Below are 27,028 nucleotides of genomic sequence, written 5' to 3'. Positions count from 1 at the left end.
ACTGCGGGCACCGAGGTGCCGGACCAGTAATACACATCTGGATCAAACCATTTAACCTGATACCCCCAAGATAACCCCACATATCTGGATCAAACCATTTAACCTCAAAGAGAAATGATATCTCACATATCACATTGAATTTAGAAATGTAGAAATCTCGCATTATGTCATTTAGTCTGAACAGACAAATAAGAGTCTCTGTCTGTGCTCTGTTTTCAAGATACGAGTGTCTGTCCTTCAAAGCAATTGGCTCCCCTGTCTTCAAAATAAGAGTCTCTTACCACCCCCCAGTGTGTCGGCCAGTTCCTCCTGGTTCATCTCCATCAGGCAGAGCTTTGTGATGTCCACCACTCCCTCTATCGCGCGCCTCCTCTGCTCCTCCTTCTTACCATCCACCTCCTCCTCCTCCCTCTGACTCTCTGAGCATTGTGGGTAATCTGAGAAGAGATCCCTCCAGAGCTTCTTCAGCTCCTTGTCGAGGAAAGCGTGTGCGTTCTCCTCAGCCCTCTGGAACAGAACAAACATCAAGGAGAACTTTACTCTGAACTCACTGAGGACATCAGAAGCATCTGTCCTGGATTCACGTCCGCTGGTCTAAAGAGGGAAGCCTGGAGACTATGAGCACCACAAGAGATGCTTTCTGATGTTCATGTAGAGCTGAAGGTGGACATTTACACACCTTGATCAGCTCTGTTAGATGCTGCTGTTCAGACTGAGCAATGGTACCCTTTGACCTCTCCTGGTAACTGTAGAGAACACACACACACATACATAGGATCTATTATATTTATAATTATATAGATATTGTTTTTATCTTCTGTTAACACACTTTATATCACTGCGTTTAGTAGAGCGTGTGACTCCTTGTGTCAGGGCTCACTCTATAGGTGGAGAAGGAGATGACAGTGTGTGCTACCTGAGAACAAAGGTGGAACAGCTACAAGCCAGGCAGTCATTGAGTGAAGTGTGAGAAATCAGTGTGGAGAACAGTTCATCAACTGAATCCTGAATCTACATTTGCTCTCTGCTTATTATCACAAACACACAAACACACACACACACACACACACACACACACACACACACAATTAATTGCATTTTTCCCGGCTTGTATTTCACTTGTTTCAAGCTTTTAAGTCCTTAATTATCTTGATAAGATCTTATAACTTTTTACTGAGATGTTATTACTTAAGACAGAACCGTGTTCATATCAGGGAAGCCTTAATGCTCAGTTCAGATTTATTGCTCTGGTTTGGCTGTTCACGTTGCATTTTAAATGTGGCCCATAAGATGAATCACGTCAAAGTCACATGAATTACAATACGACTGTTCAACCTGTGGTCGCATTGAGAGAATTCCCTCTTGCATCTGATTCAGGACCGCATATGAAAGTGGCCCAAACCAGATCAGATCATTGAACGGACCGGATTGCATGTGATTTGTGCTTTTCACGCTGTTCTGGATGAAATCCAGAAATCCATCTGATCGGAGTCACCTTCATGCAAAACAATCTGGCAGCTCTTCCTTACAGTGTGACAAGGCCGATCACAGCCTTTTACCACCATAAGATCTCCCGCCTCTGCCCCCCCGATCCTCCATCGCTGAAGAAGCCCCCCTCCATGTCTGACCAGTCACTCTCTAAGTCCTCACCTCTTCTCAATAGACTGATTTCCATCTTTAAACTCAACAGGTAGACCCATAGAGCGGTCACTCTTCATGGAGACACAGCTGGGTCCAGGGGAGTCTGCTCTCTGCTGCTGCTCTGGGCTTCAACACACACACAGCTTTTACTCAGACTAATGATGGAGTCATGATGTATCACTGCTTTGCTCTAAGATGGACAACAGTCACAGACAGAGAGATCCTCTTCTTACCTCTTAGCTTTGCTCTGGCAGCCATGTTCCCCATACAGAGTGGTTTTAGAGGTAGGACCCCCCTCCTCTCTCTCCTCATCCATAGTAGACTGGAGACCTGGACACAAACACAACTCCATATTGTTTCTACAGCCACTCATTGTTTATTCTCTGCTTTTATATGAGCTGTGTATTTCCGGTCACAGGGGCTGTTGTCTCTGTTTACTTTGGACGAGAGGCAGGGTGGTCTTTCCTAGATGCAGATTCATAGACCCTTTCATTCTCAACGAGGGGAAAGATTTGGAGATGCTGCCCAGAAGTGTCTAATACACTCTTTAAAAACTATTCATCATTCCACACAGAAGGTCTCGAAGCACTTCAAATGTGTCTGATAAGATCAAGTTCACCGTGAGGACACATACCGACTGATCCCTGTGCTGGTTAAACCACTCTGAAGGCAGGACCATATATGGACTTCCTCATGTGGTATGACATCACAACCAGATCTGTGATGCAGGCCCACAGAGAACAAGACCCAGCGCAAGATGATGTTTAAACACCTTCACTAACCAAGATGGCCGTCTTGCTGTTTAAATAATATAATCATAATACCGCAATGCAAATATAACAACTGCTCATTCTGTCCCAAGTACCTTTAAAGTCACCCAAGGACACAAGAATACACAAGAAAAAAAAGTCATTATTAATGTCAATCTGACGCTTGACTCCAGGCTGGAAGGTTCTGGGTTCGATCCCCAATGCCCACAGTCGAACATGTAGCATCCTGTAGAGCAGGAATCTTAAAAATGTTCAACCTACTGATTCAATTCAATTCAATTTTATTTGTATAGCCCTTAATCACCATTACAGTCTCAAAGGGCTTAACAAGTCAAATATTTATGACACCCCCCTTTACCCAAGCCCCCACAAGGGCAAGAAAAAACTCCCTTGAAATTAGCAAGGAAGAAATCTCGAGAAGAAACGCATAGTGGGGGATCCTTCTTCCAGGGATGGTCAGGAGTGCAATGGGTGCCATAATTGACATACAGGTAAATACATGCACAAAAATGGTGATGTGGTGCTGGCCGGTTGACCATGAGGAGAGTCCAGGCATCCAGTCCAGTCACCGCAACATGCTAGAACAGACAGAATAGTGAATTAGAACGGAACAGTACATAGCGGGAATGTATACTGCATTAACAAAACACAAACAACCAGAGTGGTCTTCACTTCGCATTTTCACAATCGTTTTCACAATCCTATGTTCCAAATGCAAGATCGTAGAGGTGCGTTTTGAGCTTTCCTTTGAATAGCTCCACAGAGTCAGCTTCCCTGATCACTTGTGGCAGCCTATTCCATAGGAAGGGGGCTCGATAGGCAAACGCTCTCTGTCCGGCCGATTTCTTTTTAACCTTCGGCAGTGAAAGAAGGCCAGCTCCCGAAGACCGGAGGGACCGAGAAGGACTATAAGGAATGATCAGGTCCTTCAGGTAGGATGGAGAAGATCCATGCACGGCTTTATAGGTTAGCAGTAGCACCTTAAAGTCCGATCTGAAAGTTATTGGTAGCCAGTGCAGAGAGGCGAGAATAGGTGTGATATGATCAAACCTTCTCGTTCTGGTCAGCAGTCTAGCTGCAGCATTCTGTACAAGCTGTAGACTTTTTGTGGTAGATTTTGGTAGTCCCGAGAACAGTGCATTGCAATAATCCAGTCTTGATGAAACAAATGCATGAATCAGTGTCTCTGCATCCGCTGCAGATAACATTGGTCTGATTCTTGCAATGTTTCTCAGATGGAAAAAGGCAATTCTAGTTATGCTTCTAACATGTTGGTTGAAGCACAGTTGAGGGTCGAACAGGACCCCAAGATTCTTGACTGATGCACTCTGTAGGATGGCGAGTCCATCCAACCACAGTGAGACATCCTCAAACTCTCTCCGGTCCCGCTTCGAGCCGATAATTATCAGCTCTGTCTTCCCAGTGTTAAGCTGGAGGAAGTTTTGTGACATCCAGCCCCTCACCGCAGTTAGACAGGACTCAACCCTCTGGATCTGGGGCGAGTTCCCTGAATCCACTGGAATGAAGAGCTGGGTGTCATCCGCGTAGCAGTGGAAACTAATTCCGAAGCTGCGGATAACGTCGCCCAAGGGAAGCATATAGATTGCAAAAAGTAATGGGCCAAGGACCGACCCTTGTGGTAAGCCAAAGCGTAGTTTGCAGTGTTTTGATTCTGAACCCTCATGGAGCACAAATTGGGTTCTATCTGTGAGGTACGATTCAAGCCAACCAAGAGCCGTACCCCCGAAACCAACATAGTGCTAAAGACGGTGAAGAAGAATGCTATGGTCGATCGTGTCGAACGCAGCACTCAGGTCCAGCAGCACAAGCATTGAGCTTGTATTTTTATCCAAGGCAAGAAGGATGTCATTTACAACTCTTGTAACAGCAGTTTCATTTGAGTGGAAATTCCTGAACCCTGACTGGAAAGGTTCGAAGAGATTGTTCCTCGTCAGATAATCGACGATTTGCTTTGCTACAATCCTTTCCTGTACCTTGGAAAGGAAGGGCAGGTTCGATATAGGCCGATAGTTCCTGACTAAGTCAGGGTCTAGGCCAGGCTTTTTGAGTAGCGGTTTTATCACCGCAGCCTTGAAATTGGAGGGAACAATTCCTGTTGAAAGCGAAAGATTCATAAGCGAGAGGATAGTAGGCCCCACAGTTGGAAGAAGTTCTTTAAGAACCTTGGAAGGGAGAGGATCCAACATACAAGTTGTTGGTTTCGATGCCTTTATCACCTTTTCAAGTTCCACCAGAGGAATTGCCTTGAACTCCAAGAAAGTTGCGTCAGAATTCCCCATCCTACTAGGCAGGACCCCATCCTGCCCCACAGGATGTGTAGGACAAGCTGCACGGCAAGCATCAATTTCCTCTCTAATCGATTGAATCTTATTCACAAAGAAATCCATGAATTCACCTGCCATGATGGAAGAACTTACTGTCTCAGTCTGATTCTGAGTCAGACTCTTCACCGTGTCAAAAAGAAACTTGGGATTGTTTCTATTCAAGTTGATGATACGGGAAAAGTAGGCGTTCCTGGCAGTAGTCAGCGCACCCTTATAGGTGAGCAGACTGTTGTGCCATTCAAGATGAAAGACCTCAAGTTTAGTCGAGCGCCATTTGCGTTCAAGGATTCTGCAGCTTCGCTATCAATGAAACCAAAGCCCTGCTCCGAACTAAATCGTGCCAGCCAGCGATTTAGAGACAATAATCTACTATAGCGCTCATCATTACCCTTATCGGGTAGAGGGCCAGAGAGGATTAATCGATGCCGACAGATCTTTCTGGCGAAGTCACAAAGCCTAGCTATGTTACTTTTTGTGACCTCAGTTTGTCTCGTCCTAGCATCGTTGGTGCCGACATGAACTACAATGTTGTCGAAAGTAGTGTTAAGACTGATAAGATACAAAGTTATTCATATTTATGATCTATCACGGATAAGAGTGGACTACAGTAGCTTAGTTTACTTCCTGTTGGACCAGTTCCCCTCTCAGTTCATACTCCTCCCAGACTAACCGCTTATAGGCGACTGATTCATTCGACTCCAGCTGTAGTAAAGTGGGACATTTTGCTGTAAGTGTACATGAATCATTTAAACGTCAGTATTAAACTAAATGATTTGACACAGGGTCCGTTTTGAAACCCTCGAAAAGGTGCACCGCAGCACCACCTGCTGGTGAGTGGATGTCAGTGTGATTGGCTGAGCTGAAGAACACGGACCAGTCGTCACCAGTGACCCATGTGTTGAGGCGGTCACGGCAGAGTTAATTCCCCTCGAAGGTCATGTCCCTCTCATACGAGGGATGCTCTCAGATATAGAGAAGGGCTACACTACCGCAGAATGATGCAGGCCCACAGAGAACAAGACCCAGTACAAGATGACATCTAAACACATTCAAAAACAAAGATGGCCATCTTCCTGTACAAATAATGTAATCATAATACCGCCCTACAAATATAACAACCGTCCATTCTGTCCTAAGTACCTTTAAAGTCACCTTAGGACACTTGTGATTTAGAACAAATCCTAAATCAGAGGAAACATATATAACCTCAACCTGATGCTTGACTTTACATTGATATTATCATTATTAACCTCAACCTGACGCTTGACTCCTGGCTGAAGGATCTGGGTTCGATCCCCAATGCCCACGGTCTAAGATGTAGCATTCTACAGAGCAGGAATCTTCAAAATTATTCAATAGCAATTTTGACGAATAGCAATGCATCCATACATTTAATAAGGTTTTTAACCATCACCCTATTAATGAGATTCAAAGTTATTCATATTTATAATCTATCATGGATCAGAGAGGACTACAGTACCTTAGTCGTCTTCCTGCTGTGATGAAGTGAGCCACACCAAACCGTCCAACTCATAACAAGGAAATGGTGAACCAACCAGTTGGACCAGTTCCCCTCCCAGTTCATACTCCTCCCAGACTGACATGCTAAGGCGGCTGATCCAAGGATAATAACTTTATTAAAATAAGAACGATGGACAGAGAGCTGTGATGCATAGAAGCTCAGAGAAAAACCAAGAGACACTTGATGGTTGAACCAGCCTGTAGCGACACTCAGTCACTGAGTCAGCGGCTTCTCTACAGCAGAACCAACAGAACATAGATACCATGTTACCAATAAAGAGACTGATAAAAGTCATGAATAGAAGCACATCAAGTAGAAAAGGCCTCCTCTGCTCTGTGTCTGCTGAACTCCTCCATGTACACTCCTCCTCCATCCTTTAAAGACATCACCACCTTGTTCATATGAACACTAGATTTGCATCAGTGTGAACGTATGAATCAGTAGAATCTATTCAATAGATGGTTGATTTTTCTTTTCAGAAGAGCAGTGTACTGAGTAGAGTGTCCTCAGAGTACAAGATACTCAGAGTGCATAATACTCTAGAGCAGTGGTTCCCAACCTTTTTGACCAGTGTACCCCTTGAGCTGTTTTCCATGTTAAAAGTACCCCCTCTCTCATGTGTGATTATTCGCCCTAATGTGTTCTTATATTTAACCCTTTGTCTTTATATCTAATCCAACTGCTCATTTAAGTAATACCATCTACAATTATTGTGAGTGAAAAAAAACAACTTTTATTCAGTTTAATGAGACACTTGCGCTTGCTTGTCTTTCAAAAGCTTTGACAGTTCTGGGGGCAGTGTGGCAACAGCCGCCACCAAGCTGCTCTCCACATTCAGTCGGTTTCTCTGCTTGGTTTTGATGTGAGTCAGGGCTGAGATGGTCACCTCACACATGTTAGTTGATCCAAAAGGCAATAGTTAACCCCAGCTCAGAATCTTCCTTTTCAACTTCACACCAAAACTCAGTCAGTGACTTTTCAGCATGTGCCATCTTTGCACACGATCAAAGGACAAATCCACCAGGTTTTGCTGCAGTCTGGCAGGAAGGCTGCTGCTGCCCTCAGTCCCTCTGAAGGGGTTCCTCACCCAGTCCAGTTGCTCTGACTTTTCTTCGATGTCATGGAAGTACTGGTTGAAGTCAGTTTTGAGTTTGGAGAGATGTGTTCTCATGATTTTGACTATAGGATTTTTTTCAGCATCAGTGGTGGCAAGATGGGCTAGTGGAAAACGAGTGGAAAACAGCTCACATCTCCATTGTCCCATATGTTCTCCCACAAGCTGACTTTATGTATGAATCCATTCACTTTGTCATACATGTTAAGTATGTGTGAGTCCTTGCCTTGAAGTGACAGGTTGAGTTCATTCAGCTTGAAGAAGACATCGGCAAGATATGCAAGGCGTGCAACCCAGCCTGCGTTCTCAAAAACAACTCCAAGAGGGTGCAAGTGCTCTTTCAAGAAAGCAGACACCTCGGCTCAAGTTCGAAAAGCCTCTGTAGGTTTTTGCCGCGAGACAACCAGCGAACGTCCGTGTGAAGCAGCAGCTGATCGTGCCCTGCCCCGCTGGCTTGACAAAGGCTCTGAAACAATCGGTGATTCATAGGCCTGGACTGAATGTAATTAATCACCTTAACTGCGTCATCCATAACAGCACTTAACTCAGGGCTCACCCTTTTGCTTGCGAGAGCCTCCCGGTGGATAATACAGTGATTCCACTTGATTTCGGGGTTCACCATCATGACACGCCCATGCAGCCCACGCACTTTCCCTGTCATTGCAGCCGCGCCATCAGTGCTGATGTGACTGCATGACTTCCATTCCAGATTGTTATCTTTAAAAAGGCTGTCAATCAACTGAAATATTCCTTCGTTGGTTGTCTATCCCGTCAGCTTCTTGCAAAACAGAATATGCTCATGTATGTCCGACTCTTTATAGCGCACAAAAGCCAAGAGCTGAGCCTCCCCACTCACATCTAACTGCAAAGCGAACTGACCTGCTCTGATCATTTTATTGACCACCTGCTAAACAATATTAGTGGCCATATCATCGACGACAGACTGTGTTGTTTGATAATGGAACGGTTTTCAGCACATCTGCTGCTTTCTTGTCCAGCATAAATTCAACCAAAAGTATAGCGGCAGGGAGAATCACATCTTTGGCAATTGAATGTGTTTTTTTTGACTTAGCCACAAGTAATGACAGAGCATAGGAGGCCTCCAATGCTTAGTTTGACACATTTGCTGCTTTCTTTGGTGTAGTCTGGCTTGACTTGAATTCAGACATTTTTCGTTTGAAAAAGTCCTCGGTCTTACCTACATTTCCCGTGTGTTTGGTGCTCTGGTGCCACTGCAGATGGGCTGGTTTCATTGAATTATTTGACAGGACTTCACCGCAAAAAAAGCACTGAGGCTGAGGTGGATCAGACGATGTACAATTAAATCCATACAAAATGTATTTCTCGTTTTACTGCCGGTGTTTGGTAGTTGTTATGTCTGAAAACATGCAGTTTGTTTTCATAATGTGTCCTGTTGGACTCTGTAGGTTATGCACTGCTATTGACAGGTTACTGTGTCTTTAAGGTTTTCAGCAGTGTTATACGGCAAGGTCGTAAAATGTAAGTTGTGCGTCAGTTCAGTAAACGCAACGAACGAAGCAACACGTTGTGGTCATTGACTCCTACACGAACACAATATTTGGCGAACGAGGATGGCTGAACTCGCCTTGCCACCTCCTCCACCTTTCCAACCGGTTCCCGGCGACCCAGCTGTTCCCTGGGATCGGTGGCTGCGGTCATTTGAGGATTATCTGCTGGCGTTGGGACACACGGACCTAGCGGAGGCCCGGAAGTGTGCGCTCCTACGCCGTTGTCTCGGGCAGGAGGGACAGCGAGTCTTCGCCACGCTCACCTTATTAGACGATATGTGGGCACAGCTCTAATCCCGCTCCTCGTGGACACAGGAGCCAAAGTGTCAATCCTGAACGAATGCACATATGACCGCTTCTTCAGTCAGGTGCCTCTGGAAGCAGCAGTTAAACCCCTGTTGGGCTACGGCCATTCTCCCATCTCCACTCTGGGTGTGGCTTGCCTTCCCGTCAGATATGGGCGACAATGTGCGCCTAACGCCAAGTTCTGCATCACCCGGAGGGGAGCCAACATTATGGGCCTAGACTTGTTCCTTGCCCTGGGTTTTGCTGTGCGTGATGCTAGAGGCCAGCATGTCCTGCAGGTCGCCACCTCCTGGCCTGACCGCTACCCACAACTGTTCAACGGGCTGGGCCGCATGACAGGATTTGTACACCAGCCTACGGTTGACCAGTCAGTCCGCCCTGTCATCCAGCCTCTACGGCGCATTCCTCTGGCTCTCCGTGACGCAGTGGAGGCCGAGCTGCAGCGCCTGGTGGGGGCAGACGTCGTCGAGCCTGTCGACGCCTCGCCATGGGTGTCAAACCTGGTGATAGCTAAGAAAAAGGGGGGCAGACTGCGACTCTGTGTGGACCTCACAGACGTGAACAAAGCCATCATCCCCGACAAGTACCCCCTGCCTACGGCTGAGGAACTCACTAGCCATTTCTACGGCTCCACTGTCTTCAGTAAGATGGACCTACGAAATGGCTACCTGCAGGTTCCTCTGGCACGACCCAGCATGGACCTTACAGCGTTTGTCACGCACATGGGGGTCTTCAGATTCAAACGCATGGCATTTGGACTCTCATCAGCCCCGAGCTGCTTTCAGAAGATAATGTCACTCATACTGGCCGGTATCCAGGGTGTCTCCATCTACCTGGATGACGTGGTCGTGCATGCACCCTCCACCACACTGCATGATGCTCGCCTGGTGCAAGTCTTTCAGCGTTTCGAACAGCATGGGGTCACACTGAACACTGAAAAGTGCATGTTCAAAGTACAGTGCAAAGTACAGACGTCTGACGCATAGGCCTGATGTCGCCACTTTTCATATGATGTGCATTGTAGTGCTACAATCACTGAGGAAGAACTGTTGATCGCGGATGCGAAAGTAGACTTATGGGCTTATTAAAAATTCATAATATATATAATTTCCTTTTGGATGCTGTAGGCTAATTTATAATCTTTGTGTGTTCCCCCTGCAATACCCTCACGTACCCCTAGGGGTCCGCGTACCCCCGGTTGGGAATCACTGCCGTAGAGCATGCTTCTTTGTGGTTGCATTACCAGCAGCCACAGATGCAACATTGTAGCCAGTGAAAACCACAAAGTTCTGACGTGTCCATATATGGGCAGATTTAGATTTATTTTTTTTTCTTTTATTGTTTTAGCATTTCTTTCTCCTCAAGAGTGACTTAAAGAATAGTTTCTTTTACTGGGTTCTGTAAACATACACAGACATTGCGACACATTTGTTAACGACACGTTCTGTCCGCCGTGTCTCAACACTGCTCTGCAACATGTGTAGGTTTCACTATGTCCGTTTACATCCTAACTAATTACTACGCAGTTCACAAAAATACACATTAATGCACATGGTAATTACTAACAATGGAAATACATAAAAGAAAAGTACATTGTGGCTCCTGATAATCAGTTCTTAACCTTGGTATACAAAGTCAACAAACCCAATCTACATAAATGTACTGCCCACGGACCCTAATGGCACCAGGAGAAGATTAGCTTAGCTGCTATCTAAGAAGTTGCTCATGACGGCATTGCGACCCTTTAATACAACATTCACGGCAGAGGAAACCAGCCAACTCTTCCCCACATATCTGTATCCTTGCCAAGCTCATTCTTATGTACATTCATTACTCTTATATTGCTTGCTTACCTGTAAACATACACAGACATTGCGACACATTTGTTAACAACACGTTCTGTCCGCCGTGTCTCAACACTGCTCTACAACATGTGTAGGTTCCACCGGACAGAAAGTGCACCAATAGGTCAAAGCCACCCTGTGGCGGAAATGAGGTACTTCATGCATTACATTATATGCCCGTGTAAGATAAGTGGAGCACAATGTCAACGTGAAGATGAAACAAATAACAAGAAGAATGACCGTTAAACTAATGATGGCAAAAATAAGGACTTCACACAATAAAATGAAATATAGATATGGGGGGTGTACTTATCTAATAGACACTATTCTCACACATACAATTCAGGTTATGATAGGACCCACCCCACACCAGGTCCCGTACTACCCCCAGACAAGCACCCGGCCCCCCCAGACAAGGAGCTAGCTCTCCCGGACCAGGACCCGGCCCCACCAGACCCAGACCCGGACCCTTGTGGGCCAGGGCCCAGCTCCCACAACACCTAACCCTACCCTCCCATGCATCTGTCTCTCCCCAGCCATAGCAGCCTAACCTCGGGGCTCTTATGGTGAGGATTGAACATTAGATGAGCTCATATGCGCTCATCTAATGTAAGGGTCTTAACATATAAAACGAGGCATTGATAGCTTTGTAAGTGTACAGGTTGTTTATTAAAAAGGACATTTTATACACACATTACCATCGGTGGTACTCCCGTCGACGCCATCTTGTTTTTAAGACTCGATCAGTAGATTGACGAACACAGAGATTGTGACATCCGTCAACGAAACAAAAGCTCTGTGTTCGCCAATCTACTTATCGAAGCTTCTGAAAAAATACACAATATTGTAGCATGAACATGTTAAGATTAAACATCAATCAATAATTAAAATACATTTGCCATTAGAAATATAGTCTTTGTAAAACCTGCTTAGTTAACCTTAAGGAAGATCTTCAAAGTCTCTTCCTTTCATGGTTTATCAAGATCAACTTTCAGAAGTGTAGCACTGGGATTATAGTTGAGTACATGACAGTACAATTTAAATCAGTAAAACACAGTGTGTGTGTGTGTGTGTTCATATATACATGTTAGTGTTCTCTGTGTGTGTGTGTGTGTGTGTGTGTGTGTGTGTGTTTATATATACATGTGTGCTTAGTCCCTGTGTGTGTGTGTTAACATATGCATATCTGTGTGTTGGTGTTCATATCTGCGAGCGTGTTTGTGTGTTCATATCTGCGTGTGTGTGTGTTTGTTCATATCTGCGTGTGTGTGTGTTCATATACGTGTGTGGCTTTGTGTGCGTACATGTATGTCTGATTATAAATGTGTGTGTGGTGTGGGCAGGCAGTTGCGCGTGCGTTTATATATGCATGTGTGCATGTGTGCTTGCGTTTGCACGCGTGTGTCTGTGTATATATTTGAGTGTATATATATGCATGTGTGTGCGCACATGCGTGTGTGTTCATGTACGTGTGTGTGTGTTCATATATGTGTGTGTGTGTGTGTGTGTTCATATATACATGTGTGTGTGTGTTTGTTCATATATATGTGTGTGTGTGTGTGTGTGTGTGTGTTTCTATATGCGTGCGTGTTCATGTGCGTCCATAGACTCGGAGAGAGAGAGAGAGAGAGAGAGAGAGAGAGAGAGAGAGAGAGACTATAACTGACACAGAGACAATGAGCCACCAGGCCATAACCCCCCTCACCCCCTTCAGTGTCTGTGTGTGTATGCGCGTGTGCGTGTACGTGCGTGTGTGTGTGTGCGCGTGTGTGTGTGTGTGTGTGCGTGCTTGCGTGTGTCTATAACGGACACAGAGACACTGAGGAGCCGAGCTTTAGCCTTAGCTTCAAAAGCCCAAGGCCCTTAGGACCCGGAGAGGGCCCCACCCCGACCCCAGGGAGGAGGTCCTCCTGGGTGAAGGAGGACCAGAAGGTGTGGAGGTGTGTCAGTGTGTCTGAGGGCCCTCCTCCACCTGGGGACACTCTGTAGAAGGACAGAGAGCCAGCAGGCCGGTCCAGATACACTGCTACTCTGGTGGAGCCAGCGGGGGGGAGACGGATGGCTGTATGTCTACCGTTGTACCAGGCAGAGTAACGATCATCATCACAATAAAGACTCCTGGACTTGTTGTTCAGTCCAAGCCTGCTGTCACCACCCAGTCCTCTCCTTGTGATTCCTCTGTATGTCACTCCTATAACAACATCTCCTTCCCACTCTACCTCCCAGTAACAGCGGCCAGTCAGAGCCTCTCTACCCAACACCTGGGGCCAGGAGTCAAATCTCTCTGGGTGATCCGGATACGACTGGTCCTCTCCAACCCCCGTCACCTTCCTGTTCTCCTCAGACAGAGAGAGGAGTCTGTGGGCCGCGTTGGGGTCCAGTGTGAGTTCACAGGCATCTGAGGGAGAACCAGACATGATGAGCTGCTGATCCCTTCTTCATCATCATCATCATCATCATCATCATCATCATCATCATCATCATCATCATCACCACCACTAGTGCTGTTGTCCTGCATTATTCTTCTTCCTGTTTCACGGTAACTATGAAGCAAAAGGAGGGGTATTGTATGGACACGCGTGTGAGCGACAAACAGCAGGCCTCTGTATCAAACTCCCTAGTATGGACTGCCGGATGTTTCTGCTCTCGTTCACTCCAGGCCCTGCTTTAATACCGAGTAGGCGTTCCCTTTGTGACGTATTGGCTCCGCCCTCCTCACCTGTCTAAAGGTGCTGCCATCTGTGGCTGGAGTAGTTATTGCAGCTTGTATGTCGGGTCCTGCCCCCCCTTGTGGCTATGTATAGTAATTACAGCTTTTGTGTTCGATCCTGCTTCCTTGTGGCTATGGGGGTAGCCCATGTGCTTAAAATACGTAACAATACACTAAATACCTATTAGGGATGGGCGTGACGAATCGATTACTCGAGTACACCTCTTTACCAATGAACTTGGTTGGTGGACAGGCAAACTCGAGTTTGCATATACACGCACAGACAAGTTTTCTGAAGCAAACGTATCAATGTTCTGTGTGGCGCCACTGGCGCGTGCCGTGTGCTCAAAGCAAATTAAATGTATCAAATTTCTGGGTGGCGCGCGCTGTGCCGTGTGCACAATAGGGTTGGATTTAGTGATTAGTTTCCGCGAACCAGTTCGCGTCATTCAGTTCGCCAAGAGGAGTCGTTCGCGAATCGTTCGTTCGTTCGTTCAGTCGAGTTTCCGGTAGCGGTGAATCGAATCATACACGGTTCTCTGAGTCAGTCAGACTCAGCCCCTCGTTCGTTAGTTAGTTAGTTCGTTCAGTCGAGTTTCCGGTTCAGTCGAGTTTCCGGTAGAATCATGGAATGAACGGCTCAGACTCAGCGCCTCCCTCGTTCTCATTCTCATACGTCAACATTACAACTTTAACCAAACGCAGCGGGATGGGGGGTGAAGTTGATTATTGGATGTTTAACATCCAATAACAGCAAAATAATGAACTTGATTTAGCAATGATGGTGGGTGTCCCGGGTGTTTTAGGCTCCCATAAACAGAACCCTGTGCAGCCAAAGACTAAATCTAGCTGCCAAAATTAACACTGCCTTCAAAACGAGAGCTGGTTAATTGTGAAAAATTCATTAAACTGTCATCAGACAACGCAGTTATACGCTATTGTTATGACCTCGCCGGTGACAAACCAGGTCACTGAAAACCCGTAACCAACGGCAAAAAGCCACACTAACAACAACCGGTTACCCGGGCAACCCCCCAACCCGGTCCCTTCAACGTGCAAGCCCCCACCCTCCTGTTCTCCCAAGGCCCTCCCCCAGCTGACCTGATGATTCGCCCCCCACACTGATTGACAAGAAGAACATCCAATGCATGCACAGAGAACAACTGGCATAACGGACAACGAAATACAATGCAACACATAACACACAAACTCTTTAAATGTCCCAGAGTTGCTACACTATAGACTCTAGAGTTTCTGGTATAAAGGCTGGGACGAATTTCAAATGATAAATATGTACACTTTATGTTGAAAGTATACTGTCGCGATTCCCATTGAAACGAATTGCGCGGTGACTAGTCTTCACAACGAGAGCTGGTAGGTTGTGAAAAATGTGGTATAAACGCTGGGACAAATTTCGAATTATAAATATGTACAATGCATCCTTTAAATACGTCCATGCAACAGATGGCCAATGTGAATAATAGATAGCTGGCTCACTGAGCCCATTTGTTTTTTCCCCATTAAACCTGTTGATTTCTGTCTCTCATTGACTAAAATTCAACGAGAGCGTCCTAGACTCAGTCCTAGAACAGCATACGATTGGCTGGCTCTCGTGAGTCGTGACGTCTCTCAGTCGGTCCTTCCTCACCACTCACACAGTGAGTGAACGAACTGTCAGCGAGTCAGCGACTAGTGGGTCTGGGAGGAGTCGACTCTGAGAACGAACGAGGCGAACGAGACGAACGAGGCGAACGAGAGAGAGGAACCAGTTCAGTTCGTTCGTCTTAACGATTCGTTCATTCGAACTGATTCGTTCGCGAACGAGTCAACACTAGTGCACAACGCCAGCATTCAAAGGTTAAGAGATGGCGGTTAGAGCAAAGGGCAGCGAAGTATTGAAATACTTTACAGAAATAGGAGATCATTAGGTGAAATGTAAAATATGCCAAACGAAAATGAGCTACCAGAGTACTACAAGTACTATGCGGCAACATATGCTCCTGAAACACAACGGTGAGTTCGGGAAAGCAGACCTGCAGCATCCAAGTGTTTCGTCTATTTTCGCCGCCGCAAGACGCAGCTGTAATCCCGGCCGTGGAGAGAAGATCACAACGCTGAATATTTTTTTAGCTCATTTGCTTCCGTTTTATTTGCAGCTTTAAATTATTTGCAATGGTTGGGCTACTTGTTTCGTTTTTATCCTTTAAACTGTTACAGGCCTTTGTTCGACGTGATTTAAATTGTGAGACGCATATTTATTTTTGTAAGGAAAATGTGTTTTGAACGTTTGCAAAAATAAATAATGAATACTCTGATAACTCTGACTGTTTTGATTTAGAATAAGCATTACATGTTTGGTTGGTAATATTGCCGTTCATCATTAGGCCTATTCCTGCTGCAGATGCGTTGCATTCGAAAAATAGATTAGATTAAACGAGTACTCGATTGATCCTCGAGGAATTCATTCGATCACTCAAGTTTGATATTTACTACTCGTGCCCATCCAATAATAATACCTATACACGAATTCACATGTGAATGACCGTACGTCAACTCCTGCTGGGTGGATGGACTTTCCATCTCAATAGTTAGGGTGTGTTGTGATCAATCAAACAGACACTTACACTTCTTTAGAGCTGGTTTCAGCCTCCACGCTCCACCGTGCTCCACACTGGGGGGTAAACAAAGTGAGAGCAGCATGTTGAAACATTCACCTTCATCATCTGTTGTCTCATCACTTTCTACACAACATGAGTTACACACAAGCTTCATCTAGCAGCAGCTTGAATCCTTGAAGGAGACTTTGTCCCTGAGTGGTGAGCTGTCCTCTCCATACCTGAGAGTGTCCAGTCTCCAGCGTGGATCCTCCAGTCCAGCAGAGAGCAGCGCAGCTCCAGAGTCTCCTGGGTGATTGTAGCTCAGGTCCAGCTCTCTCAGATGGGAGGGGTTTGAGCTCAGAGCTGAGGCCAGAGAAGCAAAGCCTTCCTGTGTGACCAAGCAGCCAGACAACCTGTGCACACACACACACACACACACACACACACACACACACACACACACACACACACACAGACACACACACACACACCATTTATTCTATCTTGTTGAGAGCAGTTCGTACTAAAGTAACCACATTTATAAAGGGTATTCATTCTACATTGAGGACAAGTAAAAGCTTTATTGATACTTCATGGAGACAAAGCTGTGTCACCCTGTCTGAGAACAGGAAGAGGAAGTGGGGAGATTACATCATAGAAGACATCAACACAGCCTTCACTTGGATGTGACAGGATCTTAAACAAATGCTCCTTTCTCCATAGCTACAACTCAATGAGATATTGTTTGGTTAGAGTCAGGAGAAGTCTGCTGTGTTTGGTACACTAAGACCGTTTCTTCACAGGTTCTAACATTGTGTAGAACCAGGGAGTGTTTTGTCAGCAGGGAAAAGAGCAACAGAAATCCATCAGGCAGGAGCAGCACTTACTGGAAGCCAGAATGACCAGTTTGAAGAAGAGGCTGATAACTGACCTGAGAGTTTCCAGTTTACAGTGTGGACTCCCCAGTCCAGCAGAGAGCAGCTTCACTCCTGAATCCTGCAGATCATTGGTACTCAGGTCCAGCTCTCTCAGACTACAGGAGTTGGAGCTGAGAACTGAGGCCAGAGTTTCACAGCATCTCTCTGAAAGATGACATCTATTCAGCCTTCAAACAAAATAAACATGTTTAAAATACAACAATAACAAGAAACTGTGTTTAAAATAACTAATTTACTTTTAACATTATGAAAGAATTGTGTTGAAATATTTTATGAGAGATGTTTTAATAATTTAACAAAAATATATTAGTCAATACATTAGATCCTTATCTTATTGTATATTGGGTGTAAAATGTATGGTATTTAATATTTGTTTTGTAGGGTTTGAAAAGCAATTTAGTGTAATAAGTGAATCTAGATTATTTGTATGAGAAGTTTTATTCCAATATTATGTACATTTTGGTGAGAGGAGAAAGATATCAGAGCGAGCAGGAAAACAGTTTGCGAGCACGAGAGCAAAGACAGCATTTGTGGGTGCAGGGGTTTCAGTTGTGTTGTGCTTCACTTTACGTGCGCGCTCAATGAATCGTTTCTGCCTCACAGGCTTTATTCTCTTAGGCATCCAACTAGGGGTCTCCGACCCTTAAGACCCCCTATATTTCAACCTGCTCTCAACCATCAACGTCCTGTATACAGGGGACACTATCAGTATATTTTGGGTTCATATTTATAATTAAAGATTTGCAAGCATATGGAAGTATTAGAATATCCACCTCAACAACAAGGGGTAGCCTTTATATGATATGAAAGTCATGAATGTGGTCATCACAGGTACTGAGATATAAGTTGAGTTATATAACTGACCTGAGAGTTTCCAGTGTACAGTGTGGACTCCCCAGTCCAGCAGAGAGCAGCTTCACTCCTGAATCCTGCAGATCATTGGTATTCAGGTCCAGCTCTCTCAGACTACAGGAGTTGGAGCTGAGAACTGAGGCCAGAGCTTCACAGCATCTCTCTGAGAGATGACAGCCATTGAGCCTTTACACACAATAAATAGAACATGTCAGGAACTGTGATTGATATAACAGAAATCTTTAAGTTATTCCATAGTGAAGAATGTTATTAGTTTACCAAAAATTACTAAATAAATAGATGTATAGATAGTCATTATATATTCAATGTAAAATGTTAAATAGTTGTTTAGTTGAGATTGAAAATGTTTTTTAAAGGGATACTACTACTATATTCTATTGTTCTTAATATTCTCTTATGTGTACTGTAATACATTATACGTTAATAGGACAGCTACAGAGATGTTTTGTATATTATTATAACTAGTATGTTAATTATGTTATGAGTAGAATAGTAATACATGTTGTTATAAGATCTTTTACATATTATTTTAACCTTATATTCCGGTTTTACTTATATTGTGTAGTGTGTATTTTGATACATGTTATTAGTGAACTTACAGAGATGTTTTGCATATTATTATGATGCATGTTCTAGTATTATGTATATAGTGTTGTGTGTATTGTTACTAGTGAACCTACAGAGATGTTTTGTATATTATTATGGCGTATATTCTAGTATTATGTATATAGTGTTGTGTGTATTGTCATTAGTCAACCTACAGAGATGTTTTGGAGGCTTTGACCACTGGCAGCAGCCTCAGAAGACCCTCCTCTGAAGCAAAGTATTTCTTCAGGTCAAACACGTCCAGCTCTTCTTCTGATGTCAGTAAGATGAAGACCAGAGCTGACCACTGAGCAGGAGAGAGAGATTTTCCTGAGAGACTTCCTGATGTCAGGTACTGTTGGATCTCCTTCACTAGAAAATGGTCGTTCAGCTCATTCAGACAGTGGAACAGATTGATGCTTCTCTCTGGAGAGAGATCTCCACCTATCTTCTTCTTGATGTAAGATACAGTTTCCTCAATAGTACATGAGCTTACATGAACTTTTCCTGTCTGTCCCAGCAGACCTCCTAGGATAATCTGATTGGTCTCCAGAGAGAGGCCCAGGAGGAAGCGGAGGAACAAGTCCAGGTGTCCATTCTCACTCTGTAAGGACCTGTCCACAGCACTCTGGAAGAGTTTGAGCTTTCTTTTTTCTGTTTGTTTGTTTCGAACAAGACTAGACCTCAGGGATTTTTGTTGTCCTGAGAGCAGATTGACACCATCGTTGATGAAGGACAGAAAGACATAAAGGGCAGCCAGAAACTCCTGGAGGCTCAGATGGACAAAGCAGAACACCTTGTCCTGGTACAGCCCACACTCCTCTTTAAAGATCTGGGTGAACACTCCTGAGTACACTGAGGCTGCGGTGATGTCGATGTCACACTCTAACAGGTCTTCCTCGTAGAAAATCAGGTTGCCTTTCTCCAGCTGATTAAAAGCCAGTTTTCCCAAAGAAACAATAATCTTCCTCCTCTCTGAAATCCATTTTGGATCTGTTTCAGCTCTCCCATGGTACTTCATGTCCCGCTGTATGGACTGAACCCTCAGGAAGTGGCTGTACATCTGAGTCACGGTATTGGGCATCTCTTCTATCTGGGATTTTTTTAAGATGTCCTCTAGAACTGTAGCAGTGATCCAACAGAAGACTGGGATGTGACACATGATGTGGAGGCTTCGTGCTTTCTTGATGTGGGAGATGATTTTGTTGGCCAGCGTCTCCTCTCCGAATCTCTTCCTGAAGTACTCCTCCTTCTGTGGGTCGGTGAACCCCCTAACCTCTGTCACCAAGCCAACACATTCAGCAGGGATCTGATTGGCTGCCGCAGGGCGTGTGGTTATCCAGATGCGAGCGGAGGGAAGCAGGTCGCCCCTGATGAGGCTTGTCAGCAGCACGTCCACCGAGGTGGACTTTGTGACATCAGTCCAGTTGGGGTTGTTCTGGAAGTCCAGAGGAAGTCGACACTCATCCAGACCATCCAAGATGAAGACAACTTGGAACCGGTGGAATCCGCAGATTCCTGCTTTTTTGGTCTCAATAAAAAAGTGATGAAGAAGTTCCACCAAGCTAAACTCTTTCCCTTTCAGTAAATTCAGCTCTCTGAAAGTGAGGAGAAAAGTGAAGTGTATGTCATGGTTGGCTTTGCCTTCAGCCCAGTCCAGAGTGAATTTGTGTGTTAAGATGGTTTTACCAATGCCGGCCACTCCAGTTGTCATAATTGTCCTAATTGGTTTATCTTGTCCAGGTAAGGGTTTAAAGATGTCTCCACATTTGATTGGTGTTTCTTCTTCTTTCCTGGAGGCTGTTTCAATCAGTCTGACCTCATGTTCCTTGTTCACCTCTCCACTGCCTCTCTCTGTGATGAAGATCTCTGTGTAGACCTCATTCAGAGGTGTTGAATTTCCTGCTATAGCGATTCCCTCAAACACATACCAGAACTTCTTCTTCAAATGAGACTTGATTTTATGCTGGCACTCGACAGCAGCATGTACTAATAGAACAAACAACAGAAGACATCAGTTAGTAAAACGTGTGAATATTTCCTTTAAAGGGGCACTATTATGCCCTTTTTTACTGTTTATTATTTAATTTGTTTGAACTCATAGAATTGATTTACAACAATAAAGGTTTGTCTAGCACATTATTTTTTCTCCTACTTTTATGAGTATTACAACCCCTATGTGAAACACCCTGTTGCTTAGAATTTTGAGGCATTTAGAACCTTGGTGCTGACAGGGGCCGACGTCTCTTCAGGCGCTCTGTCACTCTGTCTACTATGGCTTCAGTACCTTACCAATTTGAGCCTGAGTCCGAAAGCGATAATGGAGCTGACGACGCTAATGACAAGCGTGATGTTAGTCGTAGAATGGCCCAGGACATTTCACGGTGGTAAGTTTTTGTTCATGTTATTATACACATGCGCGATTTATCATGTACTTAGCCCAGCTTTTCTGACTTAGCTTGAGGCTAGTAGACTACACGTACTATTCAAGCATCCGTAACAAGCTTTTTATGTCCCGACATGGCATATTGTTGACTACTTTTGTCTGCCAAAATACACTGCTATAACTTATAACATCTCTACTACATGCACCTGTGGGAATTGTGCCACTATGCCCAACGAAGTGGAGAACGTCTGCTGTAGAGAAATCCCAATGGTAAAACTGATGCGCTTTAGGCTAAGCTACACCGTTTGTTGAGAACGATGTCATGTCATATATCTATCAACTATAATCTAATTAAACATCAACGAACACCAGGGCCGTGTCTAACGAATGGGCTGACCGGGCTGTAGCCCCAGGCCTCGCCGCTAGGGGGGCCTCCGGTCGCTGAAGGTCAAATGACAAAAATCCATTAAAAAAAACGAGCGAAAATGCCGGGACAAAGGAAACACGAGAGCGGAGCAAAAAAACGAAAATTAGATGAAATAAAAAAGGAAAGAGCGAAAGAATTATTACCGAAAACACCCAAATTAACCAACATGTGGAGGAGTAATCAGCCCGCTGTAGCAGCTACCACCAACAAAGATACAACTGTCAGTGACGGAGAGCAGCCAACCACCGCTAGCCAACTAACCAGCCCAACTAGCCAGTCTGCTAGCAATAGTGCTACAATCTCTGAGGAAACAAGGGATGGAGAAGAAGCAGTGGGTAATGTAGCAGATGAGCCTGTTGATTCTGAGGCTGGGGCGAAAACAGATATATCAACAGACATTGCCTGCTGGGGAGAAGTTAATGAGGAGACGCGAAGCTATTGGGTCGGAAAGGGAATTGAAGCACCTACACAATGTCAACATAAAGATGTCGATTTTTCGGCTTCTGAAAGGAGCTATAAAAATCAGAAGCGATGTCTGAGCAAAACATTGTTCTGTCGCTCGCTCAGAAATGGAGAGAAGGTGGCAAGAGAATGGGTGTCTTACTCCCCATCTACTGGAAATGTGTTTTGTTTTTTTTGCAAACTATTCAGTAACGATTCGTCCGCTTTCACGCACGGATTCTCTGATTGGAAACACTCAGTTGACCGAGTCAAGATGCACGGAGCGGGTCAGCCCCACAGAAAGGCTGTTCTTACTTGGCTTGCGCGCACCCAGGTGCGTGGGATCTTACATTGCCTGTCAGCAATGCCAGCGGGGAGAGGTCATTTTCCAAACTTGGAATTATCAAGAACAGGCTGAGAACGACAATGTTGGAGGAGAAACTTAACAATCTGACTTTAATGTCAATTGAGCACGACATGCTGGCCCAAATGGACTTTGAGGAGCTCATTAATGATTTCGCAAGGAAAAAGAGCAGAAGACGGACCTTCTGAAGTCCCTTGGTGAGTCATGTTTGCCGCGGCGGCCTCCTCTATATGACCCAGCCCCATTAATGTGTAAAATAGTTTTAGCTTGTTTGTGTGCACATTTCAAACAGTTCACCCCAAATATGTTGCATCGTACATTCCTGCCTGTCTTCTTGCTTGGGGTTTGTTGTGCGTAACCGGACATGTAGCCTACCAGGGCGTTACTCCCGGAGTAAATTAACCATTCAATGCCCAAACCGTTTGAGCCATAGCCGGGGCCTTCATTGACCTTTGTTTAATAGCCTACAATAGGCCCTACATTGTTTTATAGTTTTTGATGAGTTTACAAAAACAGGATGCATTTCTATAAATTAAGTAACTTTCAAAAAACAGTTCATTTATGTTGTCTGGGCCTAACTTGCTGTACTTGATAGCAAATGCATTGTAGGGCCTATTACTTTTTCTGTAATGATTTGCCAAAGTCACCGAATCACCAATTTCATACTTTCTTTTTTCCTACATTTTCAAGTAGGCCAATTCAGATACATTTTGTTTCCCTATCCTCATTCTGTCAGCTTTGTCAACACTACTGCAATTATAATAAAGCTACCCTTGAATTGAAATGAATTTAATTAAATTGAAATCATATTACCAGTTCACTTTAAATAGTCTGTCATAGATTGGTAGGCCTACTGTGTACGCTGATGTGTTAGTGGGTTTGTGTGAGGTCATGCGTCAGAAAATCATGATATGAAGGGCCTCACCCGGGTAATTAGCCCCGGGCCTCAGAAACTGTTAATCCGGCCCTGACGAACACCACTAACCACTCGGTGTGTTCCACATTTCTGAAAAACAACGTTTAGGGTCGTTTTAAGGACAGGTTTGTGGATTTGGCCATTCTGAAGCAGGCAGAGGCGATTCGAAATGAGCCCAAAACCTGAGACAGGAACAATGGTCAACATTTCGGTGTCAACCACTTTATTTCATCCTAGACAAACCAGGAAGGGGGCTCAATGTGCTAAATACCGGAGTTGTCTTTTAAACATGCGCCGATCACGTGAACGCACAATTTTTTATTCATTTTTGCATAGTCAGCCGATTCGCGGATCAGTTGCTTCCCGAACCGTGAGGGTTGATCCGTACGGTGTCACGCCGCGTCCTGCTACGCGGTCCAACACCGCCACCTAGCGATTACTTGACGCTAGTGGTCCTTCTCCCGGCACACCAGGCTGCAATCTGTAATCACCATTCCCTACTTCAGCCGGGGATTTCCCCTCAGCCGGCGCCAGTTCGTCGTTACGTCTACACAGTCAGTACCGGTCCTACCAGCATTATTGAATCCCTGCTTCGTAGCCTGCCCCTGTGGTAACCACCTCTCCTCTCTCGTAGTTCCCCACCTGACACCGAACCCCTGCCTGCCTGACTACCCGCTTACCGTCTCGTCCTCACCTGCCTGACTGCCTACCCGCTATCGGACCCCTGCCTGCCTGACTACCCGCCTGTCGTCAAACCCCTCTCTGCCTGACTGTCTGCCCGTTACCGTTACCTGCCTGCTTGACTACTCGCCTGCCTGTCAATAAATCCCGTTCCACTACCCCGTCTCTGCCTCCCTGTGTCCAGCATTTTGGTCCCCACGTCCTGTTCCCCTAACATACGGATCACGGGTAATCCGTGTTCCGTTGCATCACTAAATTATAGTAATGATGATAGTGAATCAGTGTAATGTGACTTGTTATGCTGACATAACAAGATAGTGTTGCATCCCTTCAACTGAGTTATTCTGCTGTTCATCTGCAGTATAATGTTTAACAGTTTTTAATCTGATGGACCCACAATAACCCTCCATATCTGGACTAATCCATTTAACCTGATACCCAGACAATAACCCTACATATCTGGACCAAACCATTTACCTGATACCCAGACAATAACCCTACATATCTGGACTAAACCATTTACCTGATACCCCCACATAACCCTACATATCTGGATCAAACCATTAAACCTGAAAGTATTTTTCTACTTTTTTCTGTCTCATTTTTCCACATGAGTCTCCTCTTTTTCAAAATAACAATATATTCAGTTTCAGATAAAAGTTTCTTACAGCTCTGTTTTCAAAATAAGAGTAATTTCTGTCTTCAAAGTAAGAGTCTCTTACCGCCCCACAGTGTGTCGGCCAGTTCCTCCTGGTTCATCTCCATCAGGCAGAGCTTTGTGATGTCCACCACTCCCTCTATGGCGCGCCTCCTCTGCTCCTCCTTCTTACCATCCACCTCCTCCTCCTCCCACTGACTCTCTGAGCATTGTGGGTAATCTGGGAATAGATCCCTCCAGAGCTTCTTCAGCTCCTTGTCTAGGAAAGCGTGTGCGTTCTCCTCAGCCCTCTGGAACAGAACAAACATCAAGGAGAACTTTACTCTAAACTCACTGAGGACATCAGAAGCATCTGTCCTGGATTCACGTCCGCTGGTCTAAAGAGGGAAGCCTGGAGACTATGAGCACCACAAAATATGCTTTCTAATGATCATGTAGAGCTGAAGGTGGACATTTACACACCTTGATCAGCTCTGTTAGATGCTGCTGTTCAGACTGAGCAATGGTACCCTTTGACCTCTCCTGGTAACTGTAGAGAACACACACACACATACATAGGATCTATTATATTTATAATTATATAGATATTGTTTTTATCTTCTGTTAACACACTTTATATCACTGCGTTTAGTAGAGCGTGTGACTCCTTGTGTCAGGGCTCACTCTATAGGTGCAGAAGGAGATGACAGTGTGTGCTACCTGAGAACAAAGGTGGAACAGCTACAAGCCAGGCAGTCATTGAGTGAAGTGTGAGAAATCAGTGTGGAGAACAGTTCATCAACTGAATCCTGAATCTACATTTGCTCTTTGCTTATTATCACACACACACACACACACACACACACACACACACACACACACACACACACACACACACACACACACACACAATTGCATTTTTCCCGGCTTGTATTTCACTTGTTTCAAACTTTTAAGTCCTTAATTATCTTGATAAGATCTTATAACTTTTTCCTGAGATGTTATTACTTAAGACAGAACCGTGTTCATATCAGGGAAGCCTTACTGCTCAGTTCAGATTTATTGCTCTGGTTTGGCTGTTCACGTTGCATTTTAAATGTGGCCTATAAGACGAGTCACGTCAAAGTCACATGAATTACAATACGACTGTTCAACCTGAGGTTGCATTGAGAGAAATCCCTCTTGCATCTGATTCAGGACCGCATATGAAAGTGGCCCAAACCAGATCAAGATCATTGGACGGACTGGATTGCATGTGATTTGTGCTTTTCACGCTGTTCTGGATGAAATCCAGAAATCCATCTGATCGGAGTCACCTTCATGCAAAACAATCTGGCAGCTCTTCCTTACAGTGTGACAAGGCCAATCACAGCCTTTTACCACCATAAGATCTCCCGCCTCTGCCCCCCCGATCCTCCATCGCTGAAGAAGCCCCCCTCCATGTCTGGCCGGTCACTCTCTAAGTCCTCACCTCTTCTCAATAGACTGATTTCCATCTTTAAACTTCACAGGTAGACCCATAGAGTGGTCACTCTTTATTGAGACACAGCTGGGTCCAGGGGAGTCTGCTCTCTGCTGCTGGACTCTTCTAGAAAAACAAGAACCAGGATTTATGGACGTTTGATAGAGGCATTCTTTTTATAAACTCTGATAAATCCTCACCTCTTCTCCATAGGTTGATTTCCATCTTTAAACTTAACAGGTAGACCCATAGAGTGGTCACTCTTCATTGAGACACAGCTGGGTCCAGGGGAGTCTGCTCTCTGCTGCTGCTCTTGTCTTCAACACAACAAACACAGCTTTTACTCAGACTGCAGTTTTTATGCTGACAAGATAATTCTTCTTACAAGGCAGTTTTAAGGTGAGAGCATTTCGCTTGTCAAGCTTTTAAGTCCTTAATTGTCTTGATAAGATCTTATAACTTTTTACTGAGATGTTATTACTTAAGACAGAACCGTGTTCATAACAGGGAAGCCTTAATGCTCAGTTCAGATTTATTGCTCTGGTTTGGCTGTTCACGTTGCATTTTAAATGTGACCTATAAGACGAATCATGTCAAAGTCACATGAATTACAATACGACTGTTCAACCTGAGGTCGCATTGAGAGAAATCCCTCTTGCATCTGATTCAGGACCGCATATGAAAGTGGCCCAAACCAGATCAAGATCATTGGACGGACTGGATTGCATGTGATTTGTGCTTTTCACGCTGTTCTGGATGAAATCCAGAAAGCCATCTGATCGGAGTCACCTTCATGCAAAACAATCTGGCAGCTCTTCCTTACAGTGTGACAAGGCCAATCACAGCCTTTTACCACCATAAGATCTCCCGCCTCTGCCCCCCCGATCCTCCATCGCTGAAGAAGCCCCCCTCCATGTCTGGCCGGTCACTCTCTAAGTCC

At 44.9% G+C, this 27,028-nt stretch overlaps 1 protein-coding gene across 34 annotated transcripts in view; it reads right to left on the bottom strand.

Moving 5' to 3' along the window:
- LOC307074318 (uncharacterized protein) overlaps positions 1–27,028 on the bottom strand; it is a 128,070-nt gene that overhangs the window by 15,551 nt on the left and 85,491 nt on the right. For 24 of the 34 annotated variants that reach the window (XM_079734368.1, XM_079734372.1, XM_079734369.1 and 21 more), the window contains 7 exons: positions 26,289–26,405; positions 26,098–26,214; positions 25,110–25,176; positions 24,712–24,937; positions 18,951–20,763; positions 18,181–18,354; positions 17,310–17,483 (listed from right to left, as the gene is read on the bottom strand). In XM_079734368.1, the coding sequence (XP_079590494.1) occupies positions 17,310–17,483; positions 18,181–18,354; positions 18,951–20,763; positions 24,712–24,937; positions 25,110–25,176; positions 26,098–26,214; positions 26,289–26,405 (2,688 nt within the window). Of the gene's footprint in view, positions 1–281; positions 508–679; positions 747–1,650; positions 1,768–12,591; positions 13,470–16,405; positions 16,453–16,617; positions 16,792–17,309; positions 17,484–18,180; positions 18,355–18,950; positions 20,764–24,711; positions 24,938–25,109; positions 25,177–26,097; positions 26,215–26,288; positions 26,406–27,028 lie in introns of those variants that run through there. The other 10 variants (XM_079734377.1, XM_079734385.1, XM_079734375.1 and 7 more) reach the window with 8 other exon arrangements.

This window comes from Pollachius pollachius (genome assembly GCF_949987615.1).
Source record: "Pollachius pollachius genome assembly, chromosome: 4".
In the NCBI taxonomy this organism is placed as follows: domain Eukaryota; kingdom Metazoa; phylum Chordata; class Actinopteri; order Gadiformes; family Gadidae; genus Pollachius; species Pollachius pollachius.
Note: the sequence above shows the minus strand (reverse complement) of the source record. Positions and strands in the feature narration are given on the sequence as shown.